Here is a 19276-nt window from a genome sequence, read left to right as displayed (position 1 = left end):
ATGCAGAGTGCCAGGTTTCCTTCCAATCCTTCTCATTATCTGGGTTGGAAGGAGATCAAGCCATTTCATGCATTTCTACCCTAAGGGAGATGTGGGTGTCTCAATTACTTGGCCTGGTGGTATTCACACTGTGCTCCTGAACTTGCTTTCTGGTGTCAGCTCCATGAATGATAATACCCTCTGTCTCTGGGTTGTGATGACTTTTTACCTTACAACTGTTCAGGGCTCTGATTCTGTTGTTTTGAATGTGCATCTTTGGCTCCAGAAATCTCTTTCCTAGGCTGGTAGCTCCTTGCCATTCTTGGAAGACCTTATGGCTCCAGACCTCTAGGAGTCCTATTGTCACTCCTAGTTGGTTTATCCACAACATAGATACTGGATTTTGATAAGGATGTTTTTCTCTTGAAGTAAAGCATGGCTTCATTTGACCATCTAAGCTAGTGGTTTGGTCTTAACAATTGCTATTGTGCCAGTGGCACCTGCCATCTTCCAGAGCTTTTCTGTCTTAGGTTAACTCCTGTTGATGACTTGTGCCTTGGTGGGCTGGACCCCATCCAAGTGACTAAATTCTGTAAATGGCTTCCTTCTGGTTGCCCATGGAGAGACCTAGAATCCTATCACTTCCTGAATACCATGAAAAACATATTTCATACATATTGTAAACATAATGGGCCCCATCAACAGCAAGGAAGATAGTTTCCTCTTATGAAAACACAGAAAAAATGCGTTTCAAAGGTAGAGATGACATGAAATGGGGACAAAAAGCAAATGCATTAGAAGCCATATCCAGAGTCAAAAAGATTTCAACAGTTGGGGATGACTTGCTGAAAGAGATAGAATGGAATTTGAAGAATATATGTACAGTTCTGAAAATTCCAGTTTAAAACAACTGTGTCTTTAAGCTCAGGATTGGAGATACCTGCCCTAGGTCATGCCAGGGTTAGGATGAAGGTGGGGAGTTGGAGATTTTGTTTTGACTGAGGAAGGTCACTGTGACCTGCATTCAAAGGAGTTATTTACTCTTAGGTGTGTTAATAGCAGTACTCTGTTCGTATTGAGCAGGGAGGCCCCAAGCCCTCTGCCCAGGGATTGGGCACTGGCAGCCTGTCGGCCAAATGCATTGTATCGTTTGACTAGCGTATCGATTTTGAAAAATTTGGGCGAGGCATGTCTTAAGCATTTATGTTGCTTTCCTGATTCTAAGTGCTTTTGTGTTTGTGGATGATTCTCCCTCCTCACCCCTATGTAGAAACACACTTCTGGAGCTCTGGGATCCATCCAAAGCTGACACTTGGAGAATGACTTAACAAGGAAGAGGATAATTGGGATGGTTAAGGAATCAAGACACCAGTTCATATTGTAATAGTTGAGGCCACAGTTCTGTAGCCTGGAGAGCTATCTTCAAATACTTGAAGGGTTGTTATATAGTAGAGAAGTTAGGCTCAGTTCATCTCAAGGAACGTTTATGGGCTATGCGCTTTACTTAAGTCATTAAAGTTTAGAGGATACAGAGAGGAGCAAGAAATCTCTGTACTGAAGGCCACACTCACCATTGAGCAATTGAGATACACAGAGATGGCTGTAAAATAGTAATACTTGCTCTGGTTCTCCAGAGGGCAGAAATGAGGAGGCAGATTTCAGCTCAGTTTAGAAAGGCCTTTTCTAACAATTAAAGATGTCCCCAAATGGAATGGGTTGCCTTGAAAACTAGTCACCAGTCACGTTGTTCAATTGTGGGACATGACATGGAAGAGATTCCTGCTTTGAATGGGTATTGGAGCAGATGACATTTCTAGGTCCTTTCTACCTCTATTAGCTTGTGGTTCCAAGACTTAACTTATTTATTTTTTTATTATTTTATTTTATTTTATCAGTAAACAATGTAGTTGATTTTTGTGTCCCTTTACCCATTCCTCCCTCCCCCTTCCCTCTCCCCCCTTCCACACATCAACATCATATCTGTTCACTTGTCTTAACAAGTTCAAGGAATTGTGATTGTTATAAGACTTAACATATTTAGAGAGAGCTGTTACCATGTTAAATGCCCATGGGTTGTACTTGGTGTTCTGGGCAGACCACCCTGGGAAGGGTGTTGGATTGCAGGGTTTCCACAGTGTGGAGTTGCATTTGGTGCATTTGTCTGTGGAGACATAAGAGCCAATAGGCAGGGGCCTGGCTGGTTTTCTTATTCGTGGACCTGGTAGAAGAATCTAGTGGCATATTTGGCAGGTATAATCTTGTTGCTAGTTGCTTCTTTTGTTTGTTGGCTTGCATCTGGCTGTGAGGATCAATATTGTTCCCTTTGAGGTTGCAGTGATTCATTTCATGGGACAAATATCTTGAGGAAAGTGTTTCCCATGCCCTCACCCTCCAGGAACCCAGCTAATACCCAGAGATTAGCTGCCAAGACAGATTCCTAATTCTTCCTTTTTGATGGCAGAACTTTAAAATAATTCAGATATTTATTAATGTTGCGTCCTTAGAAATCCCTCAGCTCTAGGAAATGTGTAAGTCACATTTTGGCTCCATGCAGATGGCTGAACCGAGGAAAGGTAGCTTCTCTTCTCAGGCTTGAGGCAAAACGTTGTGGCTGCACCGTTCTGGTCCTGTCCTCCTTCTGCTACCACATGGTCATTGTCATAAGCTCTCACTTCCCTGCTGTCTATATAGTATAATTGTAAGGAAGGCAGAGATGGCCTCTTTTTCCTGGCAAACACATTCTAAAGATCAGAAAGACACACTTTCTGGATTTGGCATTTCTCCCTAATTTTTGTGTGTTTGGTCCTGGTTTATCTGTTTGAGATATCATCCCTCACCCCCTGCAGATATGTCAAAAATCACTTGAAGGATGTAGAGAAAAGGTATAGTAGGTGAGGGGAGCAGAACTGCCACCCATCTCCCCAACTATGCAGAACAGACAGGCAGTTCTCTGCTTCATTTGGAAATAAAATAACTGCAGAACAGATATCAACAGTTGTACCTGAAGGAGAGGATTTTCCAGAGCAGAACATCCATCCCTTCCCAGTTATTCTTTCCAACATTCCATATCCCTCAGCTCTCACTAGGTTCCAGGTTAACGTGTGCATTGCCTAGAGGACAAGTCAGTCTAATGCTGGAGGAGGATTTTTCTAATGCCCACCTATGGCACAGGTTGGCTACAAAGAGTTAAGTTCATCTGGAAAACTGATCTGTAGGTTAAGCAGAGTGGGGCTACAGATGTGTAATCCCCATTCTGAGGATGTGACATCTCTTCTTGTAAGTGTCATCACTTTCTTGGTGCTATCTGGTAAAAACTGAGTCATGAGGTGCCGACAAAAATCCAGTGCACTTAATGTGAAACTTGAGGCATTCTGCTCATTCCTGAGATATTCACAGCTGTCAGCTCTGCCGTTTAGATGGTAAACAACTTGCTGGGGATGAAATCCTGCCACTGTGACTTTTTCCAGCTTGTCTGAGTGAGGCATAGGCCCAGACGGTGTGCCTGTGAAAATCTGAGGAAGGAGAGCATTACTCATTGGCGACTGGAAGATCAGGTAGCCTCGCCCTTTGCAGAGCCCTGCTTCCAAAGTAGCCTCATGGAGGGAGGCAAAAACCAACTGTTTTTGTCTTATGAGCTTTAAAAAAAATCATTCCCGCCTGACTGCCGATGAGCATTTCCAAATGGCAACTGTGAGCCAACCTGAGCCTTGTTCTTCCTTCTTTGTGTTTGCAGCCACGGCACGGGGTACGAGAGTGATAACCACACAACACCCATCCTCTGCGGTGCCCAGTACAGAATACACACCCACGGCGTCTTCAGAGGCATTCAGGTGAGTACTTGGGGTTGTCCTGGCTGGCAATGGGCTTCTCTCCCTCCTTCCCTCCTCAACAGCTCCCTGCTGGTGGACACTTCGACCTTGGCAAGTCTGTTCTTAATTGTAGGCTCTTTTGACATCAGGGACCCCTCTTCCACTGGGTCAGATGAGGCAACTTCTTCCTGTCCCAGAGATGCTGCCTCCTGCCCAACTCAGACCAAAGTGCCTCCTGCAGAATCCCGTCTTTTCCTCCTTTACTGCTTAATCTGCCTTCTCTTGGGTGGGTTGTGCAGCTCTTGTGTTTGGGCTAATTGGGCTTGAATTATCAATCTGGATCCTCAACTTCTAAGAAGATTTGGTCTGCATTGTAAAGTTCCCACACGTAGAGTCTATCTTGCCAGGTGTTAATAGTAGTAATAATTATAATCACAGTACCACCTATGACTGGACGTTTTGTATATGCCAGGCATTGTGCTAAGTTTTATACATGGACTATTTTTTTAAATTGACTTTATTTTTTAGAGAAGTTTTTCTTATACAGAAAAATTGCAGAGAAAGTACAGAGAGTTCCCATGTCCTCCCTCTCCCCTCCCCTCCCTCACATATTATTAACGTCTTGCATTGGTATGGTAAATTTGTTACAATTGATGAGCTAATATTGATACATTAGTGTCAGCTAGAGTCCAAACTTTATGTTAGGTTTCACTTTTTGTATTGCACAGTTCTATGGGATTTGTTTAATAAATGCATAATGCCATTTATCTATTATTACAGAATCGTACAGAATAGTTTCACTGCCCTAAAAATGCCCCATACTCCACCTAGTCATCCCTCTCCCTCTCCCCCCTTTCCCAAACTACCACTGATCTTTTTTTCATGTCAAATATAGTAGTCCCCCCTTATATGCGGTTTCGCTTTCTGTGATTTCAGTTACCCATAGTCAGCAGTGGTCCAGAAATAGTTGATACAGTATGGTACGGTAAGATATTTTGAGAGAGAAAGAGAGACCACATTCCATAACTTTTATTACAGTATATTGTTATATAATTGTCCTATTTTATTATTAGTTCTTGTTGTTAATCTCTTACTGTGCCTAATTTATAAATTAAGCTTTATCATAGGTATGTATGAGAAAAACAGTACATATAGGGTTCTGTAGTATGTACACATGGTTTCAGGTATCCATTGGGTGTCTTGGAATGTATCCCCCACAGGTAAGCGGGGAACTGCTATAGTTGTAATCACACTATATATACCTTTTTCAGACTGACTACTTTTACTGAACAGTGTGCATTTATGGTTCTTACCTGTCTAGACAGGGCCTTTTTTCCTTCATTTAATCCTCAATACATCCTTGTGAGGTATAGGTACGGTTATTATCCCCATTTTATGGATGGGAAAACCAAAGCCCAGAGATGAGCGACTTATCCAAAATCACATAGCCGGTAAGTGGTGGAGCTGAGACTTACAACACAGGTCTTGTCTGACTCCTTGTCTGTAACCACTGTGTTGTACTGCTTCTTAGGGAGACAGAGGACAGTGACTGTGAACAGGAGAGTGAGAAAAGTAAAGTAGAAAGGTAAAATTTCAGAGGATTCGTAAACTCAGCGGAAGGCCACTCTGCAGAGCCTCTTCTGGGTGGCCAGAACCACATGCAGTTATGAAGGTTTTGCATTTGTGACTTACAAACATGACTCAATGGCTGCAACATGAGTAACAGCTGTGATACTTTCACCAGAATGGTCAGTGCCCCAGAAATAAGTTGTGTGTGGGCCAGGCCCCCCACCCCCACGTGATATGTGGGGCAAGTAGCTCTGTGATGTTCTGATGAATGTTTCCAGAAGTGTCAGGGATGTAGAACAGTGTGCTCCCTCATGCTGAGCCTTCCTGCGGTGAGAAATAAAGGCAAGGGTTACAGAAACAGGGAAATCTGATGGAGGTTCGGAAAGACTCATCCAGTCTCTCCCTTGACCAATACTGTCAGAATCCTTCATCAGGACCCTGACTGACATTAACAATTCAATTTTATATCCTGTTCTCATGAGCACTGCATCTAGGATGAATGAAAGGACATGAAAAATGCTGTCTTTGCTTTCCTACTCACCAAGCCTAGTTTGTTAGACTCACTGCCACGGCCTCTAATAAACTCCAGATGGAACAGGTGGTGTTTCACTACCTGCTCATTTTCTCCTAGAGTATCCCAATCACATGTAGCTGGCTCACCATGTAATTTTACACCACCATATGCCCAGAGACACTGTGGTCTATCAACACCAACGTTGTTTGTCACTACAGAACTTTTTCTTCCAAAAAAGACAGGGACCTCTCAGTGCAAGGCAATGTGAAATAGGAACTAGAACGTTAGCGTGGCATGGAAGATGCACAGGGTGGGGAGCCAGGTAAGCTCAGAAGTGGTTCCAGGTCTTGACACAAAACCTGGATGTGCATAAATGGCATCAGCTGCTCCCCCTCTTTGGCCTTGACTTGAACACCAGTAAAAGAGGACTCATTGGCCCCTCAGGCACTTGCACAGCTCCCTGTGTGACTTGCTGGTCCCAAGAGCAGGGAGGGGAGCTTGCCTTTCTCTTCCTCTAGCTCCTTTTCTTGGAGGACTGACGATACACACAATGCCCTTCCACAAGGTAAAGGGGATCGACAGATGCCCTGAAAGGACATGTAAAGTGCATGGAAGGCAGATGGATTCCAGTGTTTTCTGGTGTCCGTGTTAAAGGTTGTACTGTCTATACCGTGCGCTTCTGTTGAGTTTGGCTTCCTTTACAGATGAAACCCCCAAATCCAGGGGCTCGTTCTTCTTTGTCATTCACTTATGCATGGAAGTTCTGGAAAGTTTGGGCTCATTCAGTATCCGTGTATTTCTCTAATAAGGACTTCCCCACCCATTACAGACTGGATTGGGCCCAAGGTCATGTGGTTGTATCTCTGAGTGGGAGAGAATAGATAGATTCTGGGACTTTGGACTTATGGAGAAGCCGAGAGAAAGGAGGGATTGGGAGCTATTCGAAGCACCAGAATTTCTTTTCCAGAGGCTGTGGGTCAGCGACCCCAAATAGATTTCATTTCAAGTACCAGTTCTGGTTGATCAGTAGTGATGATGGTAAAGCACTGCTGGTCCTGATCTACCATTCATCCATTAGTGATGTCTGCCATGGGCATCTGGGGTGGGGAGTGTTTGTAGGTACCTGCCCTCCTTTCTTTGGGTATATTCCAATGCTCACTCTCCCTTAGGACCGACATGAATGTTCATACATAGCTTAAAGCCTCCATTCCTCTACCACTGTTCCTGCAGGACGTGCGGCGCGTGCCTGGAGTTGCCCCGACCCTTGTACGATCAGCGTCTGAGACCAGTGAGAAGCGCCCCTTCATGTGCGCGTACCCGGGCTGCAATAAGAGATATTTTAAGCTGTCCCACTTGCAGATGCACAGCCGGAAGCACACTGGTAAGTGTGTCCACCATCCAGCCTGGGGCAAGGGTGGTTCAACAGCTCCTGCTCCAGGCTGTCACACTGCCAAAAACACAGGTGCAACATTTTCCTATTTATTTATAGGAACAGTAGAGACTATTATATTAAGTAGTTTTTATATGCCAGGCTGTCTACATGTATTATTTCATTTAATCTTCACACAAAAAACAATTGTCAGGAGGGTAGAATATATGGAAAAAGGTCTCAAACTCCTGCCTTTGCACTCCAAGTCAATTCCGTTCTCAAAGAGTTTATGGTTTGTTCTGGAGCTGGGATAGACACAAATGGAGAGGGAGTAGGAAGCATATGGTCACGTACTAGATCAGAAACTGGAGGAGCTGAGGCGATCAGAGGGTGTGGATTCGAGCTAGGGTCGTCCAAGAAGGTTTCTTGGAGGAGGAAGGGCTTGGGTTATCCATTGTAGGAGAGTAAGGTCAGAGGGTTGAAAGAATGAGCAGATGCACAAAGGCAGGGAAAAGAAATCAGACTGGAGAGGGGTCTTGTCTTCTCTGGGTTGTAGAGCTGAAGCATAAGGCCCTGGGCTGGATATAAATGTAAAGGTAAGGAAAGGCTCCTGCCCTCAGGATTTTCCAGCCCATGGAGGAAGGCAGACCTGGACACAGCTCACCGCCTTAGATGTTCTGGAATAAATTCTGTAATGAGGGAAGGGAGGAGTTTACATCTGAACATGGTTTCCAAGCAGGCATCGTAGAGGAGGTGGCATTTGTGAGGGACGTGTAATAGGCTTCTTGATGACGAGATAGGGATGAAGGGTATTTGCTGTGAGCACAGTGCCAGGGGGACTTGGGGAATGTGAGCTCTGGCACAGTGGGAACGCAGATGAATCCGAGAAACAGCAGAGGTCATGAGGCTGGGAAGGTAACTGGGGCCGCCCCGCAATGGAAAGACCCGATGGAGCCCGGGTCAACTTGCTCTCCATCCCAGAATGCCAGTGACTCAGAATTCTCCTGAGAAGGCAGGAAGGCTGGCGGTTGTTCTGTGCACTCATGGGGCTCAGTTCCCAGCATTTGGCTGAACTTTGTCTAGTGAAGACAGGGGTGGGGCTTCTCCACTCTGAGGCGGGAGGTTGTGTAATCCCATTAGTGACTTCTCTCCGATAAAGGGACACCCAAAATTTCCTAAATGCTTTGGCTCCTGGTTTGACTTGAGCATCTCACAACCGTGGAGTCATTTATGCTTGACTCAGGAATGAGACATCCGTAGCAGAGAACACCAAATCTTCAGGCCATAAAACAATTATTTCATGGAGCCGGTCTCAGGGCACATCCATCCCAGAATTCTGCCTCAGGCTCAGCCTAGGAGTTAAATATCCTCTGCTAATATTTTTTGAGCACTACTTCTGTGCTGAGTCCCTTACGTGGATGGTCTGGTCTAATCTGCTCATAAATTCTTTGAAGTTGTTGGATTTTTGGCCTCATTTCCCAGTGAGGAAACTGTGCCTCACCCAGAGTTTTTTGATTTTTTTTTTTTTGTCCTTTTTGAGACCAGCCGCACCGCGCTCAGCCAGTCATCCCTATATAGGATCCGAACCCGCGGCGGGAGCGCTGCTGCGCTCCCAGTGCCGCACTCTCCCGAGTGCGCCACAGGCTCGGCCCTCACCCAGAGTTTTAAGTGGCTGGTTAGGGGACCATCCTCATCCACTTAGCCCCCCAACCATTCTACCCTGCTGTCCATGAGCGAGTGTGCAGGCGGGCCTTTTATCTCACAATGGAGACGGGATCACAACCCTAACAAGCTCTAGCAAAGTGCCTTAGGCATTGTGAGATCCCTTCAGTCCAGTAGCAGAGGTGCCTTTAATGAGATCCTCATTTCCAGCATCATTTTCAAATAGAATATGTGTCTTCCCCAAGGTGAGAAACCATACCAGTGTGACTTCAAGGACTGTGAACGAAGGTTTTCTCGTTCAGACCAGCTCAAAAGACACCAGAGGAGACATACAGGTTTGTAGGTTCACTTCTCATTGCTGGCAGTCACGTTCCCTTGGGTTAGGGTTGATTTTGTGATTCCCTTTGTTGTTGGGTATGGATGAGAAGGTCGGCCATGTGTTCAGTTTTTCCAGTAATTTTTTTTCCTAATCTTTGGGGATTTTCTTTCTCTTAAAAAAAGAAAAAGAAAGAAGGAAAAGGAAACATCTCACATTTCTCCTGCAAGGCACAGAACAATGGGATCCCACTAGCAGTGGGCTAATGAAACTCTGAGCATCAGGAAAGAAAGAGGGTGGGAGAGAGTGAAATCCAGTGTGTAGCGTGTGATTCACTTTTTTAATCTCTGACACAGCTGAGACCGTCTAGCTGGTGAGAAGCTGGACATTTGTGGTTTAAGGATCGATTTTTCTCAAGACAGAAGCAGGTCCTGAGGATGACTGTGCACAATCAGATGGTTCCTGCTGGGCCTGGGGTGTTGGGGAATCTGAGGGTAAGGCAGACAGACATTGCAGGAGTGGCTGGAATGCCAGGCTCCTCCAGCCTCCTTGGGGGCCTCGCTGTGCCCCATGGTGTTAGGGCCGAGGCTAGACCTTCTCTGTCCATTTAGGTGTGAAACCATTCCAGTGTAAAACTTGTCAGCGAAAATTCTCCCGGTCTGACCATCTGAAGACACACACCAGGACTCATACAGGTAAAACAAGTGCGTAACTTTTCTTCACATTTATTTTTCATTATTTTTTAAAACTATTGTTGAAAGAAGTTATTGTGGTGAGAGAGAATAGAAAGGACTAGTGTAAAAGTTCTAAGGGTTACACTCAGCAGAGAGAACAAACAGTGCATGTCTATCTTTAGATGATAAATAATAACATTTTTTAAAACGGGAGGGGGAAATACAGAGCAGGAGGGAGATGTGAAAAGAATGCCCAGAGTGTCCAGAATGAAAAAGAAGAGATAAGCTGGGTCCTTACCATTCCCAGATGGCTGCCTCAAATTCTTATCACTCCATTGGATATGACAATCAATCCTGCAGAAAAACAGCAGAAATTCTAGCAAGCCAAACATTTATTCTGCTGAGAGCTTATATTTTACAACACTATTTTCAGAGAGCTGAGTTCTTGCTCCCCTGAAAGTTAATATCCTAGGAACAGTCTTGTTTTCTGCCAGACTGATATCATGTGTGAATATTATTTCCTTCACATTGGTATAGTCAGGGGAATAGGACATTTATTCACTGGTGACTGAAGGTTTTTCCTTCTCTGCAAGGCTGGTGTGACTCATAATGAAAACAGCACCACCTTCATTGCGTATGTTCCACATTTGGATGAAGGGCCAGTGCTTAGTAGAGCTCATTTTATCTTTACAACATCCTTGTAGGAAGAGGAGGGTAGGCATGCTTTATCCCCATTTTACAGATGAGGAGACCAAGGCATGCAGTGATTAAATGACTTGTCTAAAGTCACAAAGCTAGTAAGTAGCAAACCCAGTTCTGTGTGCTCCCAGCCCACCGTATCCCACCGCCTTCTTTGTTGGAGAAAGAGCATGAGTTCAACTTAGCAGTCCAGGGAGGAGCGAGAATCAAGAAGAGAGCCAAAGTCAGTGAAGTTGAATACCGTCAAGAGACTGAGAAGAATGGGGACTGACAAGAGAAAGGGTTGGGACTTGTCCATTAGGGGCCAGCCTTTGACAGTAGGGCTGGAGTTTGGGGTGGGGAGCAGGAGCCAGATGAGGAAGAGCAGAGGATCAGTGAGAGGGAGGTGAGGGAAAAGGTGACATCATCAACCCCTGGGCAGTCCCGGATTCTCAGCCCAACAGGCTTACCGACAGTCACAGGCTTTAATGACCTGTGCCCCAGGGATGGGTATCTTGCTCCCCCAACTCAGGTGCTTTTGATGTCACTTTTTAGACTTAGTTCTGAGCTCACAATTTGGTGGGAAAGAGCTCTTGTCCTCTGTATACCGCCTCCCCTCACCCTGCATAATGTGCAAAGTGACCTGTGTCACCAGCAGACTGCTTAATGCTATATTTGATTAGTCCCCAGTCTGACTCTGGGACAGCAGCTCTCCTGGGACATTTCTCAGTGCTTGTCCCAACCAGGAGTTCTCAGAGAAAGGAAAGCGGGACCAGCAATATCCTGAGAAGACCCTCCAGGTGGCACAGGGATTGGCTCCTGTGGCATTTTTTCCTTAGGATAATGCCACAGCTGTTTTTCCGTTATGGCTAGACCTGGGAGGTGTGATATAGGAAAGAGCAAGAGCTTTGAAATTAGACAACCTAGACTTGGGTCCTGCCTGGGTCTGCCTCCCCAGGTGTCCAACCTCGTCTGTAGAGTGGGTATAATAATTCTTCCCTTACGGGGCTGTTGTGAGGAATGCATGAGGTAATGTATATACACACATGATGCAGCACAAGGCTTGGCATATATTAAGCATTGAATAAATGCTAATTATTGTCCCTAACGAGAGAGAGGCTTGGAAGGAGCTTCTGAGGGCTCCTTAGATGGAGAGGCCTCGATCTTTTGGCAGAACCATGCCTCGACTAAACTTTTCCGTATAACAGGGATTATGCTCTGAGTAACACTTTAAGATGAAAGAAACAAGTATCATACAAATGGGTACTAGTGCTTTATTTTTAAGAATCCAGCCCGTCCAGAATATCTATACAGAGATATTAAAGCCACAGTCACAGCTCTATTACCAGACTGCAATCAGTCAGTAATATCCAGGGTGATAATCTGGAGGCTCATGCAGCCCAGTTAAGCTCAATTCCCTACTTAGACAGCAAAGGGCAAAATTTTTCACAGTTCCCAAAACGTTATGACAACAGAGGTTGAAAGAAATGTTTTTCCCCTTAATTAAATATGCATTGCCCAGACCTTTTTATTTACTAGACTCATTCTTTGTCTCCCTTTTCACCAGTCTTTTGACTAAAGAATATCTTATAATTTTTACAATATTTTAATCCTTAAATTTCCGAGAGGTGCTGCCATTCAAGGCTGCCTATGAGATGAGCCCAGCTGGTTAGTTAGCTTAGGGAAAGAACCACAGGGAATCTGGAGGGGGTGCCTTGTGATGATTTAACTTGGGCCTTTGATAGTTGAACTTGTGTCCAGTCTCTGTGCTGCAAGTGTCTCTGACTGGCAATTGTGTCAACAGGTGAAAAGCCCTTCAGCTGTCGGTGGCCCAGTTGTCAGAAAAAGTTTGCCCGGTCGGATGAATTAGTCCGTCATCACAACATGCACCAGAGAAACATGACCAAACTCCAGCTGGCGCTTTGAGGGGTCCAACCTGGGGACAGTCCTGTGTCCCAGGCAGTAAAGAGGATGGACTGCTTTCAAATTCCTCCTCAGTCACCTCTCTAAGAAGGAAATGGCATTTGATCTTCTTCTCCCACCTTCCAAGACAAGATACCTGTACTACTGGATCCTACCAGGTTTGCCTGGAGGAGTTGGTCTCTGCTCTGCCAACTTTTAGTTGACTCACAGGCCCTGGAGAAGCAGCTAACGGTGTCCGGTTGGTTAAAAGTCCATCGCCATTTGGTCTGGATTTTTCACTGTAAGAAGAGCCATTGTTGATAATGTCCCCCACCCTCCCCTTTTCCTTTGACGCTCGTTTTCACTAGGAATGGAGTTATTGTACCATTTTCCATCATGGAATATTTATAGGCCAGGGCATGCGTATGTGTCTGCTAATGTAAACTTTGTCATGGTTTCCATTTACTAACAGCCACAGCAAGAAATAAATCAGAGAGCAAGGCACTGGGGGTGAGTCTCGTCCGACATTCCGGAGGTCAGGCAGGCTGCTAACCTGGAAGACAGGATGTAGTTCCACCAAGGCAACTTTTAAACTCATGCGTTTCAAGCAGCTGAAAAAAGAGTCAGAACTAACCAGTACCTCTGTTGAGAAATCTAAAAGAATCTTACCATTCAGTTGATTCAATGTTAACATTAGCACAATGCTCTTAAGAAACTGTGTTTGAAGATCTGGGATTTTGTTTTTGTGTTTTTGACTTGTAATCGTATGCATCTTCAAAGATGTATGTATCTCCTCACACAAAGGAAGTGGAATTCATTTTCATCATTTGGGGTGTCCTTAGAGTGTACAGACCATGCTGGTTTATGTGGCTTCATTAAAATGACTTTAAAAGAAAGTAGGGGCTGGTCCAGGATCTCCATTGATAAGACTGTTCTTAACTAACTTAAGTAACTTTGTATCTACAAGTATATGTGAAAAAAATGAGACTTACTAGTGTGAGGCAATCCATTTGTTTAAAGGTCGCTTGGGGTGTGAGTGTGTGTGTGTGTGTGTGTGTGTGTGTGTGCTTTATTTTGTCTTGTTTTTTAGGGAGGGAGTTTATTATTTACTGTTGCTTGAAATTATTGTGTAAATATATATATCTGATCATGATTTGTTCTTTGACAACTAAAATTAGGAAATGTATAAATATTAGATGCATCACTGTTTGGGTGTTGTTATTACAATGTATTGATGATAACACTAAAAATGTAACATGCATTTTTCACTTTGCTCTCAATTAAAGTCTATTCAAAAGGAAAGTGGAAAGATTCTGTCAGCTGTATTGTGTTCAATCTCAGGACCAGCTGAACCTTTTTAAACAGGTAAGGCGATGCTGCTGACATTGATGGCTACTAGTTAGCCTACCCAGGTCTTGACCATAACTTATTTCTGTCTGTGGAACCTCAGGAGGGAAGTATCTGTCCTAGAATCAGCAGAGAGTGCGCCTCCATCTCACGTCATAAAGTGATTGTGGTTGGATGGGTTTGTGGATGGTGTGGTGTGAATTGTGTTTTAGAGTTTGTTTTAATCGGGTTATCATTGCATCACTTCTTATTCCAGATCAGCAAAAGAGAATGGGCAGATGCTAAAGATAACTGGTCTTTTTGAAAAGTTCGCTGATACATCACTGGGATCAGGAGGGCATACTCTGAATACCTAGCACAATTGAGTTTACAACTGTACTTGCTATAAATCAGCTCAGCACGTTGAAAACTACTTAGGCTTTCCAGGTCAGCTGAGTGCACAAGCAAGATCTATATTATCTATAAACTGTAAACTCTTTCTGGTTGGTTCTGGTGTAGGGTTTTTCACTTGTAAATAAGGAGATTAATTTGGAGTTGCCCCTCTCAGCTCTTGGAGCTTGCATACATTCCAGGTTTCATTTCTTCATTTAAAATGTGTCTTAAACAGACAGAAGCTCAGCCACAGAGACTCTTTTCTGCATGGAAGTGCTGCTCAGAGTTTGGGCAGCCTAAAAGTCAGGTCCGGGGGCCCTTCTTACTTTGCATCTGGCTCTTGCATCACTGTTAATTATAGCGAGTGTGGTGACTCATTTATATCAGCCGTTTTTATCTTTTCCTGCCAGAAGACAGCATTTCTCTGGAGAAGCTCAGGACAAGCAAGGTCAACAGGGAGACAGAGAGAGCCAGGTTTCACAACAAAAGCACAGCCACATTGTTTCAGCTGCAGGAGAAAGGCCAGAGATTCTCACACTACCCTAGCAGTTTAGCTTGAGGTCAAGGTCACTGGCTTTAGAAAGCAGACCAACCTGGGTTCAAATCCTAAATCCCAAGTTTCCTCATCTGTGAATTGGGAATGAGAGTCCCTGCCTGATATGGTTGGAGTGAGGATTAAATGAAGAAAAGTATAAAAACGTCAAGAATATAGCAAAGGCTTACAAGCATCATCTAGGAAAGCTATTACCTAAGAACTTACCTGCTAATTTCCTTTTCCTTCCACTCCCCTCTTGCAGTGTCTAGCCATCCTCAGAGGTCAGCTCTGCAAAAGGACGAAATGTCCATTCGCCTTCACCCCGAACCAGAGTTAAGTTTTGCAGCAATCGGGTTTCTCGCCAGCCTCACCACAGAGACTACATCTGCTGGCTTTGTGTCTTTTGTAAAGCACCTGGTGAGCGCAGAGTGTGTTTTCTGCAGACTGTCAGGAGCCGGTTGGTGAAGTTGCTCAGGGGAGCTCTCTGTGGCCCAGGCTAGAGGCTGTACTGGTTCAGTGGTCAAAATGTGCATTTTCCCATCTTGCTTCACTCTAGTGCCTGGTCCTGTATATGGTTCAATGTCTTTAAAAGCCACTTGCAGTCCCTGCCTCCCCTGCTGGATCTTCTCAGAGGGTTCCAATCATCCCGAGCCCTCTGAACCTCTGCAGCATTCAGTGTATGAAACATCCAGTAGTAACTTATGTCAATGTAGTGCTTTCCCATCTTCTCTGATCTTTAGCACAATACTGTAAAGTAGACAGGGCAAGTGTTATCCCCACTTTATAGATGAGGAAACTGAGGCTCAGAGGAGGCAAGTGGCTGAGGCAGGACTTGGTATTGGTCTTCTGTATCCAAGTTTCCTCCCAAAACATGCTTGATGATGTAGACTTCCACTCTGCTCCATTGTTTTGTATCTATAAATCTTATCTGCCCAGCCAGAGTGTGAGCTTCTAGAGGGAAGGAGATCTTCTCCTTTTCCTCTGTTACTTCCATCAGGGCTTCTCAACTTCCATAGACATCCCCTGGGGAATGTGCTAAAGTGCAGACTCAGATTCAGAAGTTCTGGGGCAGGGCCGGACAGCCTGCATTTCTAACAAGATCCCAAATGATTCCCATCCTGCTGGGCTGTGGACGACACTTTATGTAGCAAGGACTTACAGGGTGGGCTCAGCAAATACTTGTTGAGAGGTGGCTGATGAGATTTGCACTTGACAATCCTGGGATGGCACTGCATTCTTCCAGACTTAGAGAGTGGCAGTGAAGGTGGCTCAGAGCCCTGCTGCAACAGTCTGTGGTATGTGGTTCAGGACAGTCATGTTGAATGTGGTCCAAGGAACTGTGTGCATTTGCCCAGGCGAATCCATCCTTGAGGAGGTTAGCTTTCAAACACAGCCAGCCCATCCCCTGTCAGTGACTTTCCACAAGCAGGAGAGACCTCCCTGGGAAAGATCAGATGTGGTGGATGGTCACACCTGCTTATCCCTCTTCGCACCTCACTCAGTCACACTTGTTGGCATTGGGACTCTGCCTCCCTGATGTCTTATTCTCCAGCATCCACAAGCTGAAATCTTAGGGATTTGGAGAGGGTCTGTTCTTTGTGAGCCAGCAGCCTCACGGGCAGGCAGGGATTCCCCATGTCTTGCCCCTACTCGGAACCACTTGCTCGATTCTCTTGAGTGTCAAAGGGCCAAGGCCATGACCCTTGTAGCCCTGTCCTCCTGCGGGGTGTTTGCACCACTGGTCTTTGACCAAAAGATAAGTCAGGAATAGGTGTACGTGTGTGTGTGCACATGTGTGTGTACAACAGTGGTTCTCAACTGGGATAGATTTGCTCCCCTAGAGGATATTTGGCAATATCTGGAGAAATTTTGGATTGTCACACCCAGATGGAGGGGAGGGGTATGCTGCTGGCATCTAGTGGGTAGAGGCCAGGAATGATGTTAAACAACCCATAGTGCACAGGACAGCCCATTCCTCCCCCCTGCTAAAGAATTGCCTGGCCTAAAATATCATAGTCCCCATGTTGAAAGACCCTGGTATGGAAGAGGCGACTCACTTTCCCCAGACAGAATTGTAACCCGGTTGGAGGGGAGGTGCGATGCAGTCCTTGACTGACCTAGGAATTGCTGTCTGGTCCCTCCATAATCCACCTTTCTGCACTAACTGACTCTCAGGAGGCTTTTCTCTTTGAAGCCTGAAAGCAGGCATGGTGGCTTATAGGAATTTCTCAGAGGTGAACGCATCAGAACCACAATAAGGAAATAAATCCCTAAGAAAATATGACTGTCTTAGCTCTTTTCATTCAGGCTTTTGCTGTTAGTAACCACTTTATCAAGTGATTGAAATTTGTGCAATTATTTATTTGATAGAATCTTGCAAAAGTTAATAAATAAATTCAAATGTTCACGATGATGACCTGGCCCAATTTCCATCGTCAGTTGATGCTATGCTGAGAAAGTAGCTGCTTCAGTGGAGGGCTCTGGGCTTTTCTCCATTTTTCAAGCAAAATCCTGATTCTGTTAGTTCTCAGACTGGCCTTCAGAGGGAAAGAGAAAGCCAGACGGCATGGAAGGGTCGTGTCTACGAGGGCTGGAAAGCCACGAGACCAGCCAGCAGCCAGCCACACACAGGCAACACAGCCAAGGCCAGCGCCTGGGTGTTTTGCAGACCCCCTGAATGGGGTTGGGTTTCAGAGACTTCTGAGGGGATGAGGACAAACTCCTAAATCTGCAAAGATCAGGAATCTGCAAAGTCAGTGCCTTTTAAAACCACCTCATTATGAATGGGAGCCTCAGACAGAGATCGCAGATGTAAGCAGCGCCAGCAGACCAAATTAGTAAATGTGAGTTTAGGAGATGGAGAGGTATTTTTATGGTTCAGGGAGGATTGAATGATGGTCTGGGGGATGGGGCTGAGATCAATGTAAAGAGGAGCAGTTGGTAGAAATGAGTAGCTTTCTCCCCTTGTGTCGTCCCAGGAGCATGAAGGATGTTGACAGTGGCGAGAAGGATTGCCTGACATGGGGAGACTCCGAGAGCCACTGAGGAGGCAGTTGGACGCTAGGAGAAAGAAGGAGGAGTGGAAAGAGGAAGACAGGTCTGGGAAGAAAGATGAAACAGATGAGGAATGGAGTGCGATGTCAGGAAGGTCTGCAGGAAGAGGGGGCTTCTGCCTGACAGGGCCTGACCCCCGTGCGAACCTGCACTGGCACCGTTTAGGCACACCCCAGGACTTTCTCAAATAGGAGACGCCCAAGTGCTAAAAGGCAAATAACAAAGCACACCATTCATTGAACCTCTGTGTGCAGACCAGTGCCATTCCACATACATTCTCTTATTGAGAATGATGCCCATTTTACAGATGAAGAAATTGAGGCTCTAAGAAGCACCTCACACTGGGTCATACAGCTCGTGTGTATGACGGAGTTGAGATTTTAACCTGACCCTGACTCAAAACTCACACTCTTAACTCCAACACTGTACCGTGTTTATCCCCCCATCCCAGAGCATGTTGGCCCCACAAACCAGAAGAGCAGGAATGCCAAGAGAATGCGACTCCCTGCCTGCCCCTTGCTAGGGTACTTGGGGTGTTTGTCAAGTGCCCAGAGGAAGGACAGGCGTGACTGTCAGAATGTTCCCTCCACCATATCCAGTGGTAGAGCCTGTTTATAAAATATGTTTTCATTCAACATTTAATATTAAGTACCGGAACTCGAGAAATGACGTAGCACAATGTTAGCCGGACAGTGATAAAAGGGGAAAATTGTGAAACACATTTAAAAAGTTCAAGGTCAATGATTCCTTTTCAAAAGCAGCATCCTGCTTTCCCAAGGAGCTCTCCATAAGAGGCAGTGGGTTGAGGAGGAAGGCATTGGTTTCCAGTGATGTGAGGGTGGGGCGTCTTGTGGTTGTGACCCCGTGGATAAGATTGTTCCTCTGCTCAGCAGGCAGCCTCCGTTTTCCTAGGATGTATCTGGGTCCTTACCAAACGAAGCCTGCCACAGAGACATCTCCTGTTCCAGGTCTTTGAGGTCTGGAAACATAATGGCCCGTGGCAGTGGCCTTTATTATCCCGTGTGGGCACAGCCCTCCTTCCAGCCCTGGCCCCAGCAAACTTGTCCCCTCACAGCATCCTGAGGAGAAGCAGAGTGACGTGTGGCCAGGTGTGTGGAGATCTTGTTGTGGGGAAAGAAGTGAGAGGGTCTGCACGGGTCAGCCTCTGCTTTCATCCCAGAACCAGGCTGTGTGAGCAGAGCCTATCTCTTCTCGCAGACTTCCTCCTGACAGGGATGCCTTCGAATTGTCCGGGTGGGCAACACAAAGTGTGTCAGAGAGAGATTCTGCTGCTGCCGCCATCTTTAGGCAGGGACTTCCAGGCCCTGGGAGAAGCTGCTCAGGAGAATTTTGAAAGACTTCTACCCACCCTCATCCCCCATATCTAGTAGCATCCAACCACTAGTGGCAAGACATGATGGTTCTGTTTGTTGATCCAGCCTCTGGCCAGGCCCACAGCAAAGGATGAGGGTTGTGGGAAGAGGCAGTGGGGTGGC

The 19276-nt window shown here is 45.6% G+C and overlaps 1 protein-coding gene across 1 annotated transcript in view; it reads left to right on the top strand.

The window, feature by feature from the left end:
• The window catches only part of WT1 (Wilms tumor 1), a 43311-nt gene extending 29530 nt beyond the window's left edge, over positions 1-13781 (top strand). The window contains exons 7-11 of the mRNA XM_008567954.1: positions 3713-3809; positions 7102-7252; positions 9148-9237; positions 9830-9913; positions 12375-13781. Coding sequence (XP_008566176.1) covers positions 3713-3809; positions 7102-7252; positions 9148-9237; positions 9830-9913; positions 12375-12496 — 544 coding nt within the window. The 3' untranslated portion in view covers positions 12497-13781. The remainder of the gene's footprint in view (positions 1-3712; positions 3810-7101; positions 7253-9147; positions 9238-9829; positions 9914-12374) is intronic.
• The last annotated feature ends 5495 nt before the right edge of the window (positions 13782-19276 follow it).

This window comes from Galeopterus variegatus, unplaced genomic scaffold (assembly GCF_000696425.1).
Source record: "Galeopterus variegatus unplaced genomic scaffold, G_variegatus-3.0.2 Scaffold359, whole genome shotgun sequence".
Lineage (NCBI taxonomy): Eukaryota > Metazoa > Chordata > Mammalia > Dermoptera > Cynocephalidae > Galeopterus > Galeopterus variegatus.
This window is presented reverse-complemented; position numbering and strand designations above follow the sequence as displayed.